This window comes from Emericellopsis atlantica, assembly GCF_019669845.1.
Source record: "Emericellopsis atlantica unplaced genomic scaffold F5Z01scaffold_2, whole genome shotgun sequence".
In the NCBI taxonomy this organism is placed as follows: Eukaryota; Fungi; Ascomycota; class Sordariomycetes; order Hypocreales; family Bionectriaceae; genus Emericellopsis; species Emericellopsis atlantica.
Window position 1 is genome coordinate 1,024,947 of NW_025764704.1, and position 17,304 is coordinate 1,042,250.

The 17,304-nt window shown below is 55.5% G+C and overlaps 5 protein-coding genes across 5 annotated transcripts; 3 read left to right on the forward strand and 2 right to left on the reverse strand.

Annotated features, from left to right (window-relative positions):
• Positions 1-118: 118 nt before the first annotated feature.
• On the forward strand, positions 119-2,881 carry F5Z01DRAFT_643867 (uncharacterized protein). Its single transcript, XM_046262745.1, has 2 exons — positions 119-745; positions 799-2,881. Exons 1-2 carry the CDS (start codon positions 418-420, stop codon positions 2,406-2,408), a joined length of 1,938 nt encoding a protein of 645 aa, XP_046122591.1. The 5' UTR covers positions 119-417; the 3' UTR covers positions 2,409-2,881.
• On the reverse strand, positions 2,882-3,786 carry F5Z01DRAFT_733263 (uncharacterized protein). Its single transcript, XM_046266736.1, has 2 exons — positions 3,505-3,786; positions 2,882-3,434 (listed from the first exon to the last, which is right to left on the reverse strand). Exons 1-2 carry the CDS (start codon positions 3,700-3,702, stop codon positions 2,907-2,909), a joined length of 726 nt encoding a protein of 241 aa, XP_046122592.1. The 5' UTR covers positions 3,703-3,786; the 3' UTR covers positions 2,882-2,906.
• F5Z01DRAFT_643869 (Hsp70 protein-domain-containing protein) lies at positions 3,787-6,092 on the forward strand. Its single transcript, XM_046262746.1, has 2 exons — positions 3,787-4,176; positions 4,228-6,092. Exons 1-2 carry the CDS (start codon positions 4,041-4,043, stop codon positions 5,781-5,783), a joined length of 1,692 nt encoding a protein of 563 aa, XP_046122593.1. The 5' UTR covers positions 3,787-4,040; the 3' UTR covers positions 5,784-6,092.
• A 162-nt stretch (positions 6,093-6,254) lies between these two features.
• F5Z01DRAFT_746956 (S-adenosyl-L-methionine-dependent methyltransferase) lies at positions 6,255-8,782 on the reverse strand (the record flags this gene model as incomplete). Its single annotated transcript, XM_046266965.1, has 3 exons — positions 8,481-8,782; positions 7,314-8,362; positions 6,255-7,268 (listed from the first exon to the last, which is right to left on the reverse strand). The coding sequence occupies exons 2-3, from the start codon at positions 8,319-8,321 to the stop codon at positions 6,255-6,257; spliced, it is 2,022 nt and encodes a 673-aa protein (XP_046122594.1). The 5' UTR covers positions 8,322-8,362; positions 8,481-8,782.
• Positions 8,783-10,598: 1,816 nt separating this feature from the next.
• Positions 10,599-16,442, forward strand: F5Z01DRAFT_643873 (putative SEN1 protein; the record flags this gene model as incomplete). The annotated part of the gene is made up of 2 exons (XM_046262747.1): positions 10,599-10,669; positions 10,718-16,442. 2 exons carry the CDS (start codon positions 10,599-10,601, stop codon positions 16,440-16,442), a joined length of 5,796 nt encoding a protein of 1,931 aa, XP_046122595.1.
• Between the last annotated feature and the right edge of the window lie 862 nt (positions 16,443-17,304).

Here is a 17,304-nt window from a genome sequence, read left to right on the forward strand (position 1 = left end):
GTGTGGGGGCGGACATGCTTCATACGGCACTTCTGATTCGCTCTGTGACTGGGGCTACGTACTGCACTCTCACGCGGTCGCAGTCTGGTGGATCTCCCACCCGCCCGCTGCACGTTCCCCCCCGGCCAGCGCTCGTCGACTGGACTTTGAAGGTTCCTTCAAGGATTGAATCGAATTGACTTTCCCAGTCAGCGCACTTGCCTAAACTCTCTCTCCCTTCTCACATAGTGCCGAAAACCGCCTAACACACACTATTGCCTCTCACATTGTTCTGATCGTCTGGGAGCGCGCTTCGGTACTCTTGCAACGCGTTCGTTGACTGCGGCGTCTTCGACGGGGGAAATCTCCATTCCCTGGCGTTGGCGGCCTCTTTCGACCCCCCCTGCTTGTCGCTGGCTCTACCAAGCTCTCAGTGTCATGGCTTCCGTGCCTCCTGCCATCGCTCACAACAACAACCACGACGGCGGTCTGGCCAACACCCCTTCGGAACCTAGTGACGCTCTTGATCTCGAGCCGGACGATCATTCATTGGCAACTGTCCCAGTCAAACACCAGCTCGACGGCACACTGGAGGAAGAGGCTCTGCACGCGCTGAGCCGTCGGGACCATGTCGCCATGGCTAACGGTCTTCATGCCCGGCTCGCCGGTGCTCCCATGACCCGCGAGAAGATGGACGAGGAGGCCATCGCGGGTACTGCAGTGGGAGCTGTCCTGGGTGTCGCTCTTGTGATCTGTTGCCTCTATCGTATGCTGCTTTGCCAGGTTCACTCTCACTATGCGGATCACTAACAGTGTAAGCTCTCATCGTTCGCCAGCTCAAAAAGCACAAGCGCCTCAACTTCGACTCCGAGGTGGGGATCCGAGGCATGCCTGCCCTCTCGGTGCGCCGTCTGTCCTCGAGCGATTCTTACAAGCGCAGCTCGTTACCGCGCGAGTACGACACTCATCCCTACGACTCGTACCGCTACACCGGCGTGCCTCAAGCGCCACCCCTTCACTACGGCAACGCCAACTTGGACCCGAACATCCCCATTGATCCAGTCACCAACAACCAAGACCAGCCCTTCTACCAAAGTCCCTTCCCCTACTATGAGGGCCACGTTGTGCAGGGCCCGTTGGCGCCTCACCAGTATGTTCTCAAGGGTACGAACGAGGACTACTACAGCCCTTACATCCCTTCCGAAGCGTTTGGCATGTTCCCGGATCCCGAACCTGTTGCGCCTCCGCCACAGCCCGCGGTGGCCGCGTCGCGAGGCAATTCGTTACGGTACAACATGAAGCAGATCTTTCGTCGCAAAACGGTTGGCGACCCGGCAACGAGCCCGCAGCCTTCGCAAGTCCCAGACCATTCGACGCCGAAGGACATGGCCCAGGTGGAACGTGGCGTACCGATACAGCAATATGTTCAACAGCAACCTACCACCGAGGCCCCTGCCGAGATGTCCAGCCGCGGGCTTCCACCGGATGAATTTATGCAGCAGAATGGCTCGCAAGTCTACTCGTCGTCGCAACCAACTCAGTCTGTCATGGGCACTGTGAACCCAATGGATATCATGGCGCCTTCAACGGAGTCGGAAATGTGGCACCGCACCGACTATCAGCTCTTCACGACACCTTACAACCCACAGCAGATGTTCGCGACGTACCCAGTGCAATTCCAAAGCCTCCCAAACGACTACACGCAGATGCAGATGGCGTCAAATCTCCCGATACCCCAGCCTCCCCAGTACCTACCGCCTCCCCCACCACCGCAGTCCGCGCCGCCAGCGGCCCCGATTCAGCAGGCGGTGTCACAGAAGCAAAGCCGGGCCGACAGCATTGCCTCGCAAAGCGACAGCGCATCCCGTATGGGCATGATTCCCCTGTCACTCAAGGCTTCCAACACAGCGGCGCACTCTGAACTATCGAGCTCCGCTCAAGGCACAGCCTCGACTACGACGCAGAGCACCCCTTCCACCCACGTCGACAGTCCCTCTCCCGAATCACTCCATAGCTCCGACTACGGCCACCAAGGCGGCTCACCTCACGGCAATGGCGTTCCATCGCCACGCGGAGGTGTTTTTGCGTGCGACGAGCCTGGCTGCAACCAAGTCTTTGACCAGCCACACAAGCTGAAGCATCATCAAAGATACCATAGCAAGGACCACAAGTGCCCGTATCCGGCCTGTGGAAAGGGGTTCGGCACAAAGACCCATTTGCAGCGGCACATTAATGATCGCCACGAGAAGAAGAAGAAGTTCCATTGCTCGATACAGGGCTGTGATTACTCGAGAGCCGGCGGCAAGGCGTTCCCCCGCAAGGACAATTGGAAACGACACATGACGAAGATTCACGGCATGGACCATCGTGGATTGCCCGAGCCCGTCGAGGTTGACTCGGAAATGACGGGCTTGAAGCCCGAGAGCTGATACCTACCCCGCATCGTCCATATTGGTCGGATACAGGGGTCTAGAGAGTTTTTGACTATGAGCATATTGGCATAGCTGGAGTTGGTGGTGAATGTTTCCCCAGAGAACCTGGACAGGCAGGCAGGCAGGATCATGGCTCAGGAGTTGCCGCGATTAAACATACCGGACGGTCACACGCGACCCGACGAACAATTGGAATGACGTGCATGACACAACTTGTCTTTTTCTTCTTTTGGTTGGGCCGGTCGATTCGGCGGGCCTGCATCGACTTGTCCAATCCTCGTTTTGGCGCCTGCAGGCCCGGGGGACACACTCATATGGCGTTAGGGTATGATCTTTGACAAAGCTGGGCAATACAACAGCCAAAGATCCATTGTGGGACGGCAGAAGGCGTTTTGACAGGGTCGATTGTTAGAGCACATTGAATACCATCTGAGCAACTACTTTTTACACACGTACGATGACACTATGACACTCGCGCATGTGTCGCAATTGCGCTTAGCTCATTTCCTTGAGTCTCTTGCGGACCAGCTTCCGCTGTTCTTCCGCGCCTAAGCTCTGGGTATCTGATTCTGTGATGGCCCTCCCCACGGCAATGACGGTCTTGGTGTTTTCACTGTTCACCCAGAACTTGCCATTGCGCCCTGTCGCCGTTTCGAACTGCAAGCCGACGCTCTCCATCTCATCGAGCACGACAATGCCACCCTTGGACATCATCAGCCTCCGCGCAAAACCCAGCGATATGTCGTAGACCATGCCGCCCGTCAAGGGTCCGAGCCCCTCGCTTTTTCCCGTGGAGGGGTGTACGCACTCCAGCTCCGCGTCCATGTGTTTGTTGGCCATGGTGACGCGCGCGTAGACCAGACTGCCCGGGGCGAGCTGTGGACGGGTCTTTTTGGTGGCGGATTCGAACGAGAGGTGAGGGAGGAGGGCGGGCGCGGTGTAGTCTGACAAGGTGACGAAGAAAGATTCGGCAGCTGAGCGCTGGACTGTGCCAATGACGAGTTCGCCAACCCGGGGTACGTACTGGTCATTGTTAGCTGTGATCTCGTGGAGGCAATGGAGAGGGGAAGACAATAAAAAGAGAGAGACATACTCTTCCCGTCGCTGTCTCTATTCGAATGGCATTCTTCTGGTGGTCTGTGACGAGTCGACCGGCAAGCGTTGGGATTATGTCGTTTGGCGGTGCATGCTGTAGGCCTGGTCCGAGACGCAGCGCTTTCTTGGGATGTGAGGGGATGAGGCTTGGATCTATCCTGTCGCCCGGCAGGACGAACATTGGTTGTGAGGCCATGGCGCAAAGCTATGTGAATGGCAGTGTAAGTACGTAGAATGTTTCTGCGATTTCTGGATTTCATCAGTCTCTCTCCCAAAGGTGGGGCGTTTGAGCCAAGAGGTACGTACTGCTGGCCTTGTCTTATCGATTGCTTGCATGGACTGCGAATTTTTTGGGCGGGATCTTTCCAGGTACCCCCCACCAAGGCCAGGCAGGTTCTACTTGCAGTTGAACCACCATCACCAAAATCATCCAACCCTCTGCCAATCGAGTCGACAACCTCTCGCCCTCGTACAGAATACATACTTGGCCGAGACTCTCAAAGACGCCCTATAGAGGCAGAAACGAAACACACAATGGCTGAGAACGCGAGCAACGCGGGGCCCGAGCCTGGGTCGAGGGTCACCATCGGTATCACCTTTGGTAACTCGAACAGTTCCATCGCCTACACCACGGACTCGAAAGCTGAGGTCATTGCCGATGAGGCAGGTGGTACGTACAACCGCTGCGCTGCGGCAAGGAATGATAGCTGACTCTCTGTAGACCGCCAGATCCCCACTGTCCTCTCATACAACGATGGCGACGAGTACTACGGTGGCCAAGCAAAGGCCTTCCTCGTCCGCCAGCCCAAGATCACCATCGCCTACTTCCGCGACTTCCTAGGCCAGGACTTCAAGTCCATTGACCCCACCCACTGCCACGCCGCCGCCCACCCCGAGGACACATCCGGCACCGTCTCCTTCAGCGTCAAGGACAAGGAGGAGGAATCATCCACGCTCTCCGTCTCCGAAGTCTCGACGCGCTTCATGCGCCGCCTGGTCTCGGCTGCCTCTGACTACCTCGGAAAGAAGGTCACATCGGCCGTCATCACCGTGCCCACCAGCTACACCGAGAAGCAGCGCGAGGCCCTCATCAAGGCTGCCAACGACGCCGGCCTCGAGATCCTCCAGCTGATTGCCGACCCTGTTGCCGCGATCCTGGCTTACGATGCCCGGCCCGAGGCGGATATTTCCGACAAGATCGTTGTGGTTGCCGACCTGGGCGGCACTCGCTCTGATGTGACCGTCGTCGCCTCGCGCGGTGGCATGTACACCATCCTCGCCACCGCCCATGACTTTGACTTTGCCGGCGTCCACCTCGACAACGCGCTCATGGAGCACTTTGCCAAGGAGTTTATGAAGAAGCACAACACTGACCCCCGTTCCAACCCCAAGTCGCTGGCCAAGCTGCGCCTGGAGGCCGAGGCCACCAAGAAGGCTCTGTCCCTGGGTAGCAACGCCCAGTTCAGCGTGGAGAGCTTGGCGGACGGCTACGACTTCTCCGTCTCGATCAACAGGATACGCTACGAGATGGTCGGTCGCAAGGTCTTTGACGGCTTCAACCGTCTGGTCGAGGGCGCCGTCAAGAAGGCTGGCCTCGACGTGCTGGACGTCGACGAGGTCGTCATGTGCGGCGGCACCTCGCACACTCCCCGCATCGCCAACAACCTGCGCGGCATCTTCCCCGAGACCACCACCATCCAGGCCCCCGCGACCTCGACGACGGCCATCAACCCCTCCGAGCTCCAGGCGCGTGGTGCCGCCCTCCAGGCCTCGCTGATCCAGGAGTACGAGGCCGCCGACATTGAGCAGTCGACGCACCCGGCCGTCACCACCGTCAAGCACATTGCGAACGCCATCGGCGTCGTCACCGGCGAGAACGGCGACGTGTTCCTCCCCATCATGCCCGCCGAGACCGCAGTCCCCGCGCGCCGCACCGTCCAGATCCCCACACCCGCCGAGGGCGGCGATGTCCTGGTCCGTGTCGTCGAGGGCGGCACCCACATCAAGGTCACCAAGCCCGAGCCCAAGCCCGCCAAGGAGGCCAGCGACGACAAGGAGGATGACGAGGACGACTCGGACTTTGACTCGGACGAGGAGGAAGAGGAGGAGAAGAGGGAAAAGATCTGGAAGATTGGCGGTGAGCTCGCCGAGGCGGCCATCCGCGGTGTCAAGAAGGGCGGCAAGGTCGAGGTGACGATCAACGTGGCAGCCGACCTGGGTGTCACGGTGACCGCGAGGGAAGTGGGCGCCAAGGGCGGTGTCAGGGGCCAGATCTAGATTTGATGTTTTTACAGTGCACGCTTCATAGACGCTACGAAGGATAGACGAGGAAAAGTTGATGAGACAATATTATGAACAATGTCAGCCCCCCGCGTTCAGATCCAGCTTTTACGATAATGAGCTCAGACGTCCTTTGAGCAAAGGTGTCCCGACTCCCCTAGCCAGCTTCAGCTCGCAGCATAAGAACTCTCCCACAAGCATTAATCTGGCTACACAACGACAATGAAGTTGCAAAGTTTCCTGTCACGAACATGAGACGGCCTTGTGTAGTAGTCAAATCGGCAGTGTACAATTAACCTCGCCTGGCACAGATATCCCTATCATCTATCCACAGCTCCCTCAGCTATTACATATCAATACATATATAACGAAACGTTTTCCCTGCATCATTCTTTGTCTTCCCTCCAGCAACCGCGCAGCTGTGTTCCATACACTGCTCTTGTGACAGCCAAGTTTGTGCATTGTGGTTCATGTGAGGTCGATCATGACAGCATCAACATCGTCTTCATTATCCCAAATGCGAGATCGCGCTGAACGAACGCGTCGGCTTGATGCCTGGCTCCTGTGTGTCTCTTCCGTGTCGATGATCATGACATCCTCAGTGAGGTCCATCATCTCCGGTTCTGGAGACGAGCTGCTTTGATAGCTCGTGTGAGACGAGTCGCTGTCCAGGTCATCGTCAAGCAATACAATGTCCGGCAGGGCTGGCTGGTACTCGATCTTTTTGTCCTCCTTCAGAAGCCACTTCTCAATGTGTTGGTAAAGCACCTTGACGGTATTTGGAGCAAAGGCATTTCCAATCTGGCGCTTCACAGCGGTACGACCACCGATGAATTCGTGATTCATCGGAAAGCCTTGCAAGCAAGCAAACTCGCGTAGGGTGAAGTCCCGCGTGCCGTCAAAGTAGACAAAATCAGCACCTCCAGTCGTGATAGTGCGACTTAGCTTGTTGGGGTCATACCGCCCCTTGGGTGGGTAGAATCGCTTGACCCGAGCGAGGTCATGTAAGTCGTCCGTGGGACGGAGACCGGCGATTGCCTTCTTGATGGTATTGTACCTCTTCAGGTCTTGTCCGCCGACATCGGAATGGGTGGGCTTCGGAAAAGGTGGTAACTTCTCCCCAGGGGCAGCTGCGATCATAATGAGTCGTCGTCGATCTTGTGCCAAGCCCCATGTGCAAAGGCGTACTATCTTCCAACGGACAGAGTACCCATACTGGGTGAAGTCGTTAAGGAAGCCATGGAAGTATACTTCATGGCGCTTCATTGGAAGACCAAATGTCTGCTCAACTGTAATGATCCGTGGGCGAACCTTGTCGATGAGGGCGTTGCATGAGTAGAGGGCAAAGATATTCTCATCGTCATGGATGCTTGGGTGCGTGTGCGCAGGAGAGAAGTATTGGCACGGCGGGGAGAGGTGTAGAATATCGACGCGGATATGCTGGCCCTCTGCATACCTGATGAAATCGTGAACGGAAGTCTCCTAAAGCTTCACGTTCGGGAAGTTGGTACGGTAGGTCTCCCAGACCTCGTCGCTCTTGTCGATAGCATGTGTGATTTTGAACCCAGCGGATTGGGCACCTCGGGAAAGACCACCAGCGCCGGAGAACGCATCGAGGACAGTGTACTTTTGTCCGCGTCGACGAGGAGTTATATCGACGTGCTCGGCGCTTTTGGGCAGTGTGTCGCCAGCAGCCCAGGCACCACCAGGAGTGACTCCGCCTCGCCACTGTTGCGAGAGATGGTAGTCTTCCACGCGATGGCGCGGATTGTCGACTTCGGTGACGCTGATCGTCTCGAAGACCTCTTCGACCGGCTTCTTCGATCTTCCCTGTGGAATTGAGTAGATCTTAAACTTCCACCGGCAGACCAAAGTGCTATCATTAGGAGTTGGGCGATATTCCGCGTGACGGCGGGTGTTGGCGAGTTCGCTCGACCTGAACTGTGGCCAGAGAGCATTGGTGAAGATGAGGGACCGAACTTTGCCAACCTTGTTCAGCGGGACATCCATTAGTATAGGACTTGGATCTAGTCCGCCCGCAACGATATGCTCTATCCGACAAACTTCGTTGGGCTTGTTCGGCAACATGCCGCGCATGTTGCGATTTCTGATGAATGGGATCCCTTGTAGCCACGTTTTTTGTTGTTGGTCTCGGGATTGAATGACACGATCAATCTGAAGGAAGTCCACTTCGTAGTCGCCAACTTTCTTTTCCCAAACCTCAACTAAATTTCCCACGTGCAGGGTTTCGTTGTTATGACGAATTGAGGCGACGCTTCTTTCTTCGGATAGATTAGGGCTCTCAGTCTCATCATCAATTGTTAGGTCAATGACATCGACGTCATCGATCACAATTGTTTCAAGGCACGAGGCTGGTGAAGACGAGCCATTCGCGAATCGCCCGACTGTTGAAGTTGACGACAGGCTGGATACAGAAGTGCTTCTTCGATGGTGCCGATTAATCATAAGACCGATGCCTTCCCAGCGGCGGTAGGCACGTCGGCTGGATACCAGGCCACGGTTTTGACGTGGCATGTCGAACGAATGTGATTCAATCTAGTGTTGAGCGATTGAGCCTAGAGAAGGTGTTAGAGTGCATCTTTTGAGGAACGATCTGGCTCCGATACGGAGGCCGAGATATAGGTATCTGATGAAAGATTCTTTATAACACAAGATATCCAAAAGGTAGCTTACCGGAAGACAGTATAAGTCGGAAAGGAATAGTAAGAAAGTGCCGGGGGCGGCTCGCGGTGATGTTCGTTGTAGTCTTCGAGAATCCAGAGGAGAGGTGCCTCTTATACTTACTCAGTGCTAGTAGAAGGGTTGGTGCAAAAGCAAAGACGAATCTAGAATGAGAGGCTCAGAAAGGACCAAGCGGTGAATCTGAGTTGGCGAGAATAAGAAAAAAAAACCGAGAGTGAGCCGAAAATATGGCTATATTTAAATGCAAGATGAGGTGAAAGCGAGGATACTCTGAAGATGACAAGTGACTCGCTTCTCACTCGCACGTGCACTACCCTGAGCGACTTTTGAGCTCCAGCTATATTTTTTTCCTCAAATCCGAGACTCGAGATGAAGGCGAACGTGATGTCGAGTGACATAAGACATGTGTAATGGGGTTGCTGACTCGAGAGCGGTTCTCGGTAGGATAGACATATCGAGAGAGCTGGCAGTTGAAGTTACCACGCACACGCACAGAGGGTCAACTTTCGCATGACCTGAAAGCCTTGAATTATCCCCGAAGCTCAACCAGAGCAGCTCGCGTACCTTGGTGGTGAAGGTGTAAGTGGAAAAGGGGTCAGTATTTTGATTGTGTAACCGGGTCAACGAGCGCTCCTGAGATTAGGTGCACCCCAGCAGCGAGAGTCGACCTCTTCGCAATGAAGAAATTACTGCAATTAAAAATTGTGATTTCTGTTCGTCTCGAGGCTCATTTGCCGCAGCTGTTTGATCGTAGCCAACTAGTTAGTCTGCGCGTGGCTGGGGTACTTTGCGCGCAGCGACAGAGTTCCACCGCATGTGTTTGCTGCTCACTTTGCGTTGTGTTTGACGGAGCCACAGCTCGAGTGTAACTCAGATACCTGAGTACCTACTTGGTAAGTAAGTAAGTAAGGTAAGTAAGCAAATCTGAGCCGTATATGATTCGAAGCTTCCATGCACTCTACCTTACCTTGACCACGACCGAATCCAGCATATAATGGCTCTGAAACCTGTCCACCGCCCACGTCAACCAGCTTCCCCCTTGCCCCTCCCTCCCTACCCGGGAGCAACACGAAAATGCAAGACTCGATGCAACTCCGAAAGAGACTTGCCCGGGTAGTACGTAGCCTACTATCGATCACGCATTTAGCACAGCCATGCGGCGTCAACCTCTCTTCGGGTCGAGTTCTCAAATAGAATTGTTCGCTCCAAGATAGAACAAATTGCCATCCGCGTGATGGGGAAAAAGATGTCGGGTACCGCGGCATATGTCAGTCTTCATCGAGCACCATCTGCATCGGCTTGAAGGATGTTTCAATACTTGCAGACAGTCCTAGCTTCATTAGACAAACAGTCAATTATATGATGATACTACAATCCTAAAAGTTAAACCGGTACAGTAGATATTTGAATGATATCCGTACATCTGGCGAGCTAGTGGCGGTTCAGGGCCACTAGCCTACAACTGCCCACTGTACGTGCACCGGCGCACTGTGACCTCCGGGCAGTTATTTAGTACCCTGCACCTTTGGGTCCACTCCATTTTAAACAAAGCGCGGCGCGTCTCAAATTGAATTTCTATCATCGTTCAGAACCTCAACTGCCGGTCGCTATCTTTCCTGCGCTTCCACCCAGCACCGGCAAAGGCGCGTTAAGAAAAAGCCCGCGACCCTTCCTTTCATCCTTCACACACCTCCTGCTCTTCAGCACGCATTTCGTGACGCCTGAAGTCAAGATAACGACCGTTGTCCACCACCCTTCCGCCCAATCTACCGTCGCTCCGCACGCTACGAGCACTCGCAATGTCCCCGAAGGACTTATCCCATCACTATGACGAGCATTAATGAGGAGCTCGAGAAGTGGTTCGAGAAGCTGCAGGAGCTCGACGAAAACCACCACCTGCTTTGCCCCAAGGTGTCCGACGACGATCCCGAAGACTACCGTGTCCCGAACGATCCTACGTCGCAGATCACACCAGAAGAGAAACAAAAGCGCATACGAGACGGGCTCGTACGAATTGAAATTACATACTGGAACTGCCTTATCTTTGGCTTCGACAAGAAAGATGCTGGGAAATGGCTGGAGAGCTTCACCACTCGCTTGGAGGGCTGCATGCAGCTGTGCTCCGAGTGTGCTCTGAACTGGCACATGAAGCGAAAAGCCCATCTACTGAAATTCTACGAGTATGCAATCCTGCAGTTTTGAGACTCGTACGACGCTAACCTTCGGAGGCGCTGGGGCGAAGAAACAGAGTCCCATATTCGTGACATGCTCGACAGCCGCGACGTTCTTCGCATCAACCACAACCTTACCTGGGCCAAGAATTGTATTGAGAAGATCGAGTCAGAGGGCGTGACTTTTAAGAAGACCATGTTTGGAGATCGCATCACCGAAGTCCTCATTGCAGTCTACGAAGCCCTCTGCTGCGTCGCCTACCTCTCCGACCCCGAACAGCGAGAGACCTTTCAATATGTCTTTGCTCGACTGCAGGGCAAGAAGAGCTACCTGAAGCTTGGGGCAAAAGACCCTCTGCCTGGCATGACTTATTTCTTGTTCGACCAGAAGAACGAAGATCGCCGCAATTGGGCATTTGAGAACTGGAAGAACGTTGAGGCAGAGACGATGACTGAAGAGCAGTTTGATTGGGCCATCAGCGGTGGTCTAGTCAACGCCATGGATGATGTGCATCGCAAGTTGCAGACGTTGCAAACCAATCCGAGTCCCGAGACGTATCTAGAAGTCGAGCGCTTCTGGCTGGGATTCGAGAGCGTCCTCCAAGCCTTGAACGAATCTCTGATTCTAGGCAGCCTGGGCAGTATGGATCTCAAGGCTAATTGTCCGCCCATCTACGACTTGCTCCTCCGCCAGACGATCCCGTTCACTCAGCACGAGGGTGTGCTGGTCGTGGCGCTTAGGGTTCTGACTAAGTTCCTCCAAAAGTCGCCGACAGCCTTTTGGAATCACGTGGGCAGCACGCGGCCCAACGTCGTCACTGACATTATCTTCACCAACCCCGTATACAGCTCGCTGCTCCGACAGTCGTTGGAGGACTTTGATGCGTGTCCCGGGGATGTGCCCTTTCCTGTGCAATGGATTGCCCCATGGCTTAAGTCCATGGGCCAAGATAGACGATATGATGCATGTGAGGTCCTCCTTCACACTCTCTTCCAGAAGGTGGCCGACCCTGGGATCGGCGAGCCTGGTCAAACCGCTTGTACGAAAGCTGGCCTTGATGCGCTCACGTTCACTATGCAAGCTTTCGTCACCCAGGATATCTCCGGTACAGGCACGACACATGTCCATTCTAATTGCACTCTCAATCTCGTAATGAAGCACAAGGCTGTGCTGTTGAGCAATCTGCAGCAACCTCTTGGAGAGCACGTTGGCTGGGATGCGTTCAAGGTCGGCCAGTCTGCGTACGGTGTCGTCAAGGCAGCCATGGAGCTCGACATGAAGCTCTTCTCCGTTGACTTCCATACGTTTGAAGATGGTGGGCAGATTCAATCAGCATTTTCTCGAGACTCGGCAGGTTTCTGGAAGGATGTTATCGACGTTTACGAGGCGTCCACCGACAAGGTCAATCTAGCCAAGGACTTCTTGGTGGCTCTCGAACCACTCATCCGACTCGAACAAATTCGCCCTCGCAAGAAAGATCCTGCTCTCGACGATGCCAGGAAGAAATTCAACGACGCCTTGAAGTCGACCACAGACATACTGTCAAGAATCTTTACGAGAATATCCAATCTCGATGAGATGGACCTTACGGCTGTCTTTGACAACAACAAAGCCTTCCAAGTCACTGTGGGTGTCGCCATGCGCGGCGACTCAGATGTGGCAGAGGCAGCTGCAGAATTGCTAAAGGAGTGGACGCAAGAGATATCTCGCGGACAGGCTTTGGAACACGTTGCCCAAGACCACCCAGAGAAGATCCTCGGTGCGACCCTCTTCGCGCTCGACCATGTCTTCAGAGGGCCTTCGTACGCTGCTAAGACAAAGTTCCCGTGGGATCCCATCCGACCGATTCTACACATGAGCCGTGACGTCCTGCGCGGGCTCTGCGATATGACGACTGGCGTGCTTCGTACCAAAACTCTGGAGCCCCGAACGATTGCATTGCTGCTCCGGTGGTGGCAAGCACAGTGGCATTTTGTCCAGCGAGCCTGCTCCAATATCGAGCTCTGGTCGCTGTACATTGCCAACAGCGTCATGCAAGAGTTCTGTCGTGAGATCATGGAACTCGCCGAGGCGTTAGTAGCAGAGGACGGACTGCTCATTTCAGTTGTATCGAAAGCAAACAACAAGAGCGAGGGTGCCATGGCGGAGCGCGTACTGCAACCCGTGCGGGAGCACTTCCAGGGTCTGGAGAACATGATCAGACTCAAAGACAAATGGCTCGTGGACGTGACCGTCCGGGTTCTCTGCAAGATTGTGTCCCGCTTGCGGGAGATCAAACTCGAAATCCCCGGCAAATCGAGGCAGTTTATCATAGACGCCTGTGTTCCCAAGGAACGTGGCCGCTATGCACGACCTACCAACATGACAGATCAGCAGCGTGCCGAGCTCCTGCAGGCGCTCGGCCACGTCGAGGAGGAGGTGAAGCCCGAGGCGATTGCGCAGGCGGAGAAGAAACAGAGCAAACTAGATGCCTGGTCCAAGTCTGGTCCAGCTCCCGGCGCCTCGCGGTCCAACAGGGACGATGTCATGGAGTTTAGCAAATCTATTGACAGTCCCATTCTTAAGCAGCTCGAGGCGCGGAGAATAAACGAGGCCAAGGCCAAATCGCTCAAGCCTGTGGCTAAGAAGCCCGACCAGCGGGCCATCACCGCCCTGAAGGAGAGCCGAAAGCGAGAGAAGGCTGAGCTGGAGAAGCGGAAGCAAATGGCCATTGCTGAAGCGAAGCGCGTGCGAGGCGAGGCAGGTGGTGTGCTTGGCAAGGATCACTCTAAGAGTGAAATCATGGTCAACAGCTCCGAGGAAGAATCGGAGGGCGAAGAAGATTCCGATGACGGTGATGATCAGCTAGCCATGCTCAGCACTGGCACGAAGAAGACTGTGGACGAAGCAGAGAAGGCTCGACTTCAGGCGCTCCGGGACAGAGCCCGTCGTCCTGTGAAGAAGGTCAAGCAGCAACGATCCGTCAAGGAAATGCGCGCACGGCTGGTGCCCCCGATGGAAAAGCTACACAACACCATTCTCGCGTGGGAGATCTTTCATAACGGCAACGATCCCCCCAGCGGGCCTTCGGGTAGCAAAGTAGCGACGTCGTACACTGATCCGGCATCATACCAGCAGACATTCTTTCCTCTACTTGCGTCTGAAGCTTGGCGCTCCTTTGTCACGGCCAAGGACGAGATAACGAATCGACCCTTTGGCATCAAGGTGGCCAGCCGAGCTAGTGTGGATAGCTTCCTTGAGGTCACGTTCACGATGCCCGTGTCACAAAACAAGGAGCGTGGTGTGTTCGAGGGTGATATACTGCTAGTGTCTGAAGCCGAGAATCCCCTGACCGACCCTCACGTGAAGCACTGCCTGGCTCGCGTCCACAGGATCAAGTACAAGAAAGACCTCATTGAAGCTACGTTCCGGGTCGCCTCACGGAATAATCAGCTGTCGCAGTTGCTGAACCCTGGCGTCAGCGTGCACGGCGTCAAGATCACGAATATGACGACAATCGAACGTGAATACGCCGCCCTGGAGAGTTTGCAGTATTACGACCTGATGGACGAGATCTTGAAGGCTGAGCCGTCTCCTGTCCTCCGCTATGGCGAGGAGAAGATCCAAAAGTGGTCCAGCAATTGGGAACTGAATCGCGGTCAAGCTATGGCCGTGATGGGCGCGCAAGACAATGACGGTTTCACCCTGATCCAAGGCCCGCCTGGAACGGGCAAGACCAAGACAATTGTTGCCATGGTCGGCGCGTTGCTATCGGAGCAACTAAGCAATCAAACATCCGGAACAGCCATTGCCCGCCCAGGGCCAGGGACTGCCCAGCATGCCAACGGCACGCTGCCAAAGAAACTTCTCGTGTGCGCGCCGTCCAACGCAGCTGTGGATGAGTTAGTGCTTCGTCTCAAGAATGGCGTCAAGGGAGTCAGCGGCAAGCACAGTAAGATCAACGTGCTGCGCCTGGGCCGCAGCGATGCCATCAATGCTGCTGTCCGGGATGTCACGCTGGACGAGTTGGTGAAGAATCGCCTGGAAGGCGACGGCACCAAGGACAAGGCCGTGGCAGACCGCGACAAGCTGCACGCCGATGCCGGCAAGATCAAGGAGGAACTCTCCGAGCTGCGCCCCATGCTCGATGCCGCCAGGGGGGGCGACAAGGCCAACTACGACAAGCTATCACGTCGCTTCGACGAGCTCAAGGGGCAGCAAATGCAGATTGGACGCCAGATCGACGCCAACAAGGACAGCGGCAACTCGGTCGCCCGTGAGATGGAGATGCGCCGCCGCCAGGTGCAGCAGGAGATCCTGAACGGTGCGCATGTGATCTGCGCCACGCTCAGCGGCAGTGGGCACGAGATGTTCCGAAACCTGGACGTGGAGTTTGAGACGGTCATCATCGACGAGGCGGCGCAGTGCGTCGAGCTGAGCGCTCTCATCCCCCTCAAGTATGGCTGCTGCAAATGCATCCTGGTCGGAGACCCGAAGCAACTGCCGCCTACCGTGCTCTCCCAATCCGCTGCTCGCTTCGGCTACGACCAGAGTCTGTTTGTCCGCATGCAGCAGAACCACCCCAAGTCCGTACACTTGCTGGATATGCAGTACCGTATGCATCCCGAAATCAGTGCGTTCCCCAGTCGGGAGTTCTACGAAGGACAGCTCAAGGATGGCCAGGACATGGCCCCCCTCCGACAGCAACCGTGGCACAGGACGACCCTCCTCAGTCCTTATCGATTCTTTGACGTGCAGGGTGTTCAAGAGCGCGGCCACAAGGGGCAGTCCCTCGTCAACAACCGCGAAATTGAAGTTGCGCTGCAAATGTACGAGCGGTTCAGCAGCGATTATCGAGATCTCGACCTGAAGCAGAAGATTGGCATCATCACGCCATACAAGGCGCAGCTCTTTGAACTGCGCAACCGTTTCCGGAACCGATACGGCGAGGGCATTTCCGATATCATCGAATTCAACACGACGGACGCTTTCCAGGGTCGAGAGTGTGAAATCATCATCTTCTCCTGCGTGCGAGCCTCGTCGACGGGCGGCATCGGCTTCATGACGGACATTCGTCGTATGAACGTCGGCCTGACCCGCGCCAAGTCCTCGCTCTGGATTCTCGGAGACTCGCGGGCCCTGGTCCAGGGTGAGTTCTGGAAGAAACTTATTGAAGACTCCCGTGCCCGCGATCGCTACACGGACGGAGACGTGCTGAGCAAGTTCCGGAAGACGCTGGAGCTGAACCCCAATGCGCCAGCCTATCCACCGCCGAGCCGAGCTTCAACGCCACGAAAGGACGGCGACGGCGACATTGCGATGCGTCCAGCACCAGCATCAGCGCCAGAGCACGCTCCTCGTTCTGGCGGGCTGCCCGTCATCCACACTTCCAAGCCACCTCCATCTGGGCCTGGAGAAAGCAAGAAGCGACCGTTGGACGCCTCTGACTCGGGGGAGTCCAACGCGAAGAGAGTATGTGCATCTTCCCCACCTTCAACAAGCAGCCCCAGAAGCAACACTAGCAGCAGCTACAACACACCAAAGTCCACTACGTTCTCTAACACAGCAACAGAAAGCGAGCGATGGGCCTCGCCCAGGCGGCATGAGGGCCAAGTTTGGCCCGAAGCCGTCAGCGAGCAAGCCATACCCACGTCAGCCCTCTGCGCCGGAAGACCCGTCGGCCAAGATCACCCTCGGCCTGATGCCCCAAGACCGGGACGAGATGCCATCATCATCGTCGACGATGGCGCCGAGGACGAACCCCACGCCGCCGCAGAACGGGCAGTTTGTAAGTCACCTTGAATCACAGGTGGACTCGCGAGCATTGGTATACTTACACAACATGACTATTAGAGCGCAAGACCGAGCAATGGGGTACCATCAGATCCGAGCACAGGACCGCCCCGACCAAGACCAAAGACCAAACCGAACCTGTTCGTACCACGGAAGAGGTAAACAGGTGATGATGATCGTTTTAGCATTTTAGGGCGTCGGGTGTATAGTGCTGCTACATGATTTGGCATTTGCATGGTGGTTCAAGGAAACATTTTGCATCGAGGAGTCAAGGGCTATCAGATGGGTGGTCGTCTGGGCCACTTACTCACTCACTGGATACAGGCGTGATTTTGGGTTGGTGCTAGATCTACTACGTACATGAGGCCATTTGCTGCATGGCTTTTGAGCGTGAGAGATGCTATTTGCTGGACCTTGCGTATTACATGTAGTGATGTTCATCGTCTTCTTGTCTGTCCTCGTCGAAATCCCGAGCCATACGATCAACGCTGGTGATGTAACTTGGCAGGCGCGCGCAGCCCGACGCAGGGGAAGGAAGGTACAGCCGACAGGGGTCGCAAATCACCCAATTTAACGGGTCACGTTTTTCGTCAGTGGCACTTGATTGTCACCCCACACAAGTTACAACTGATGAATTGCTCGAGTCCAGTCATCAATTCATCAGCATTCAACCTGATCTGGTCCAATCGCTTTGGCAAACTCGAGCGTGCTGGCCCTTCTGCCCTCACACTTGTTAATGCCCCTGCGCGCGGCGGTCTAGGCAGGCCTCGACCAATTTGATTTGATTAATTGTGCCGCCTCTTCTGGGCCGCGCCGATCCCGCCCCAACCAAGTTGGGCTGCGCTGCGCAACGCACCGGTGATCAGGATCC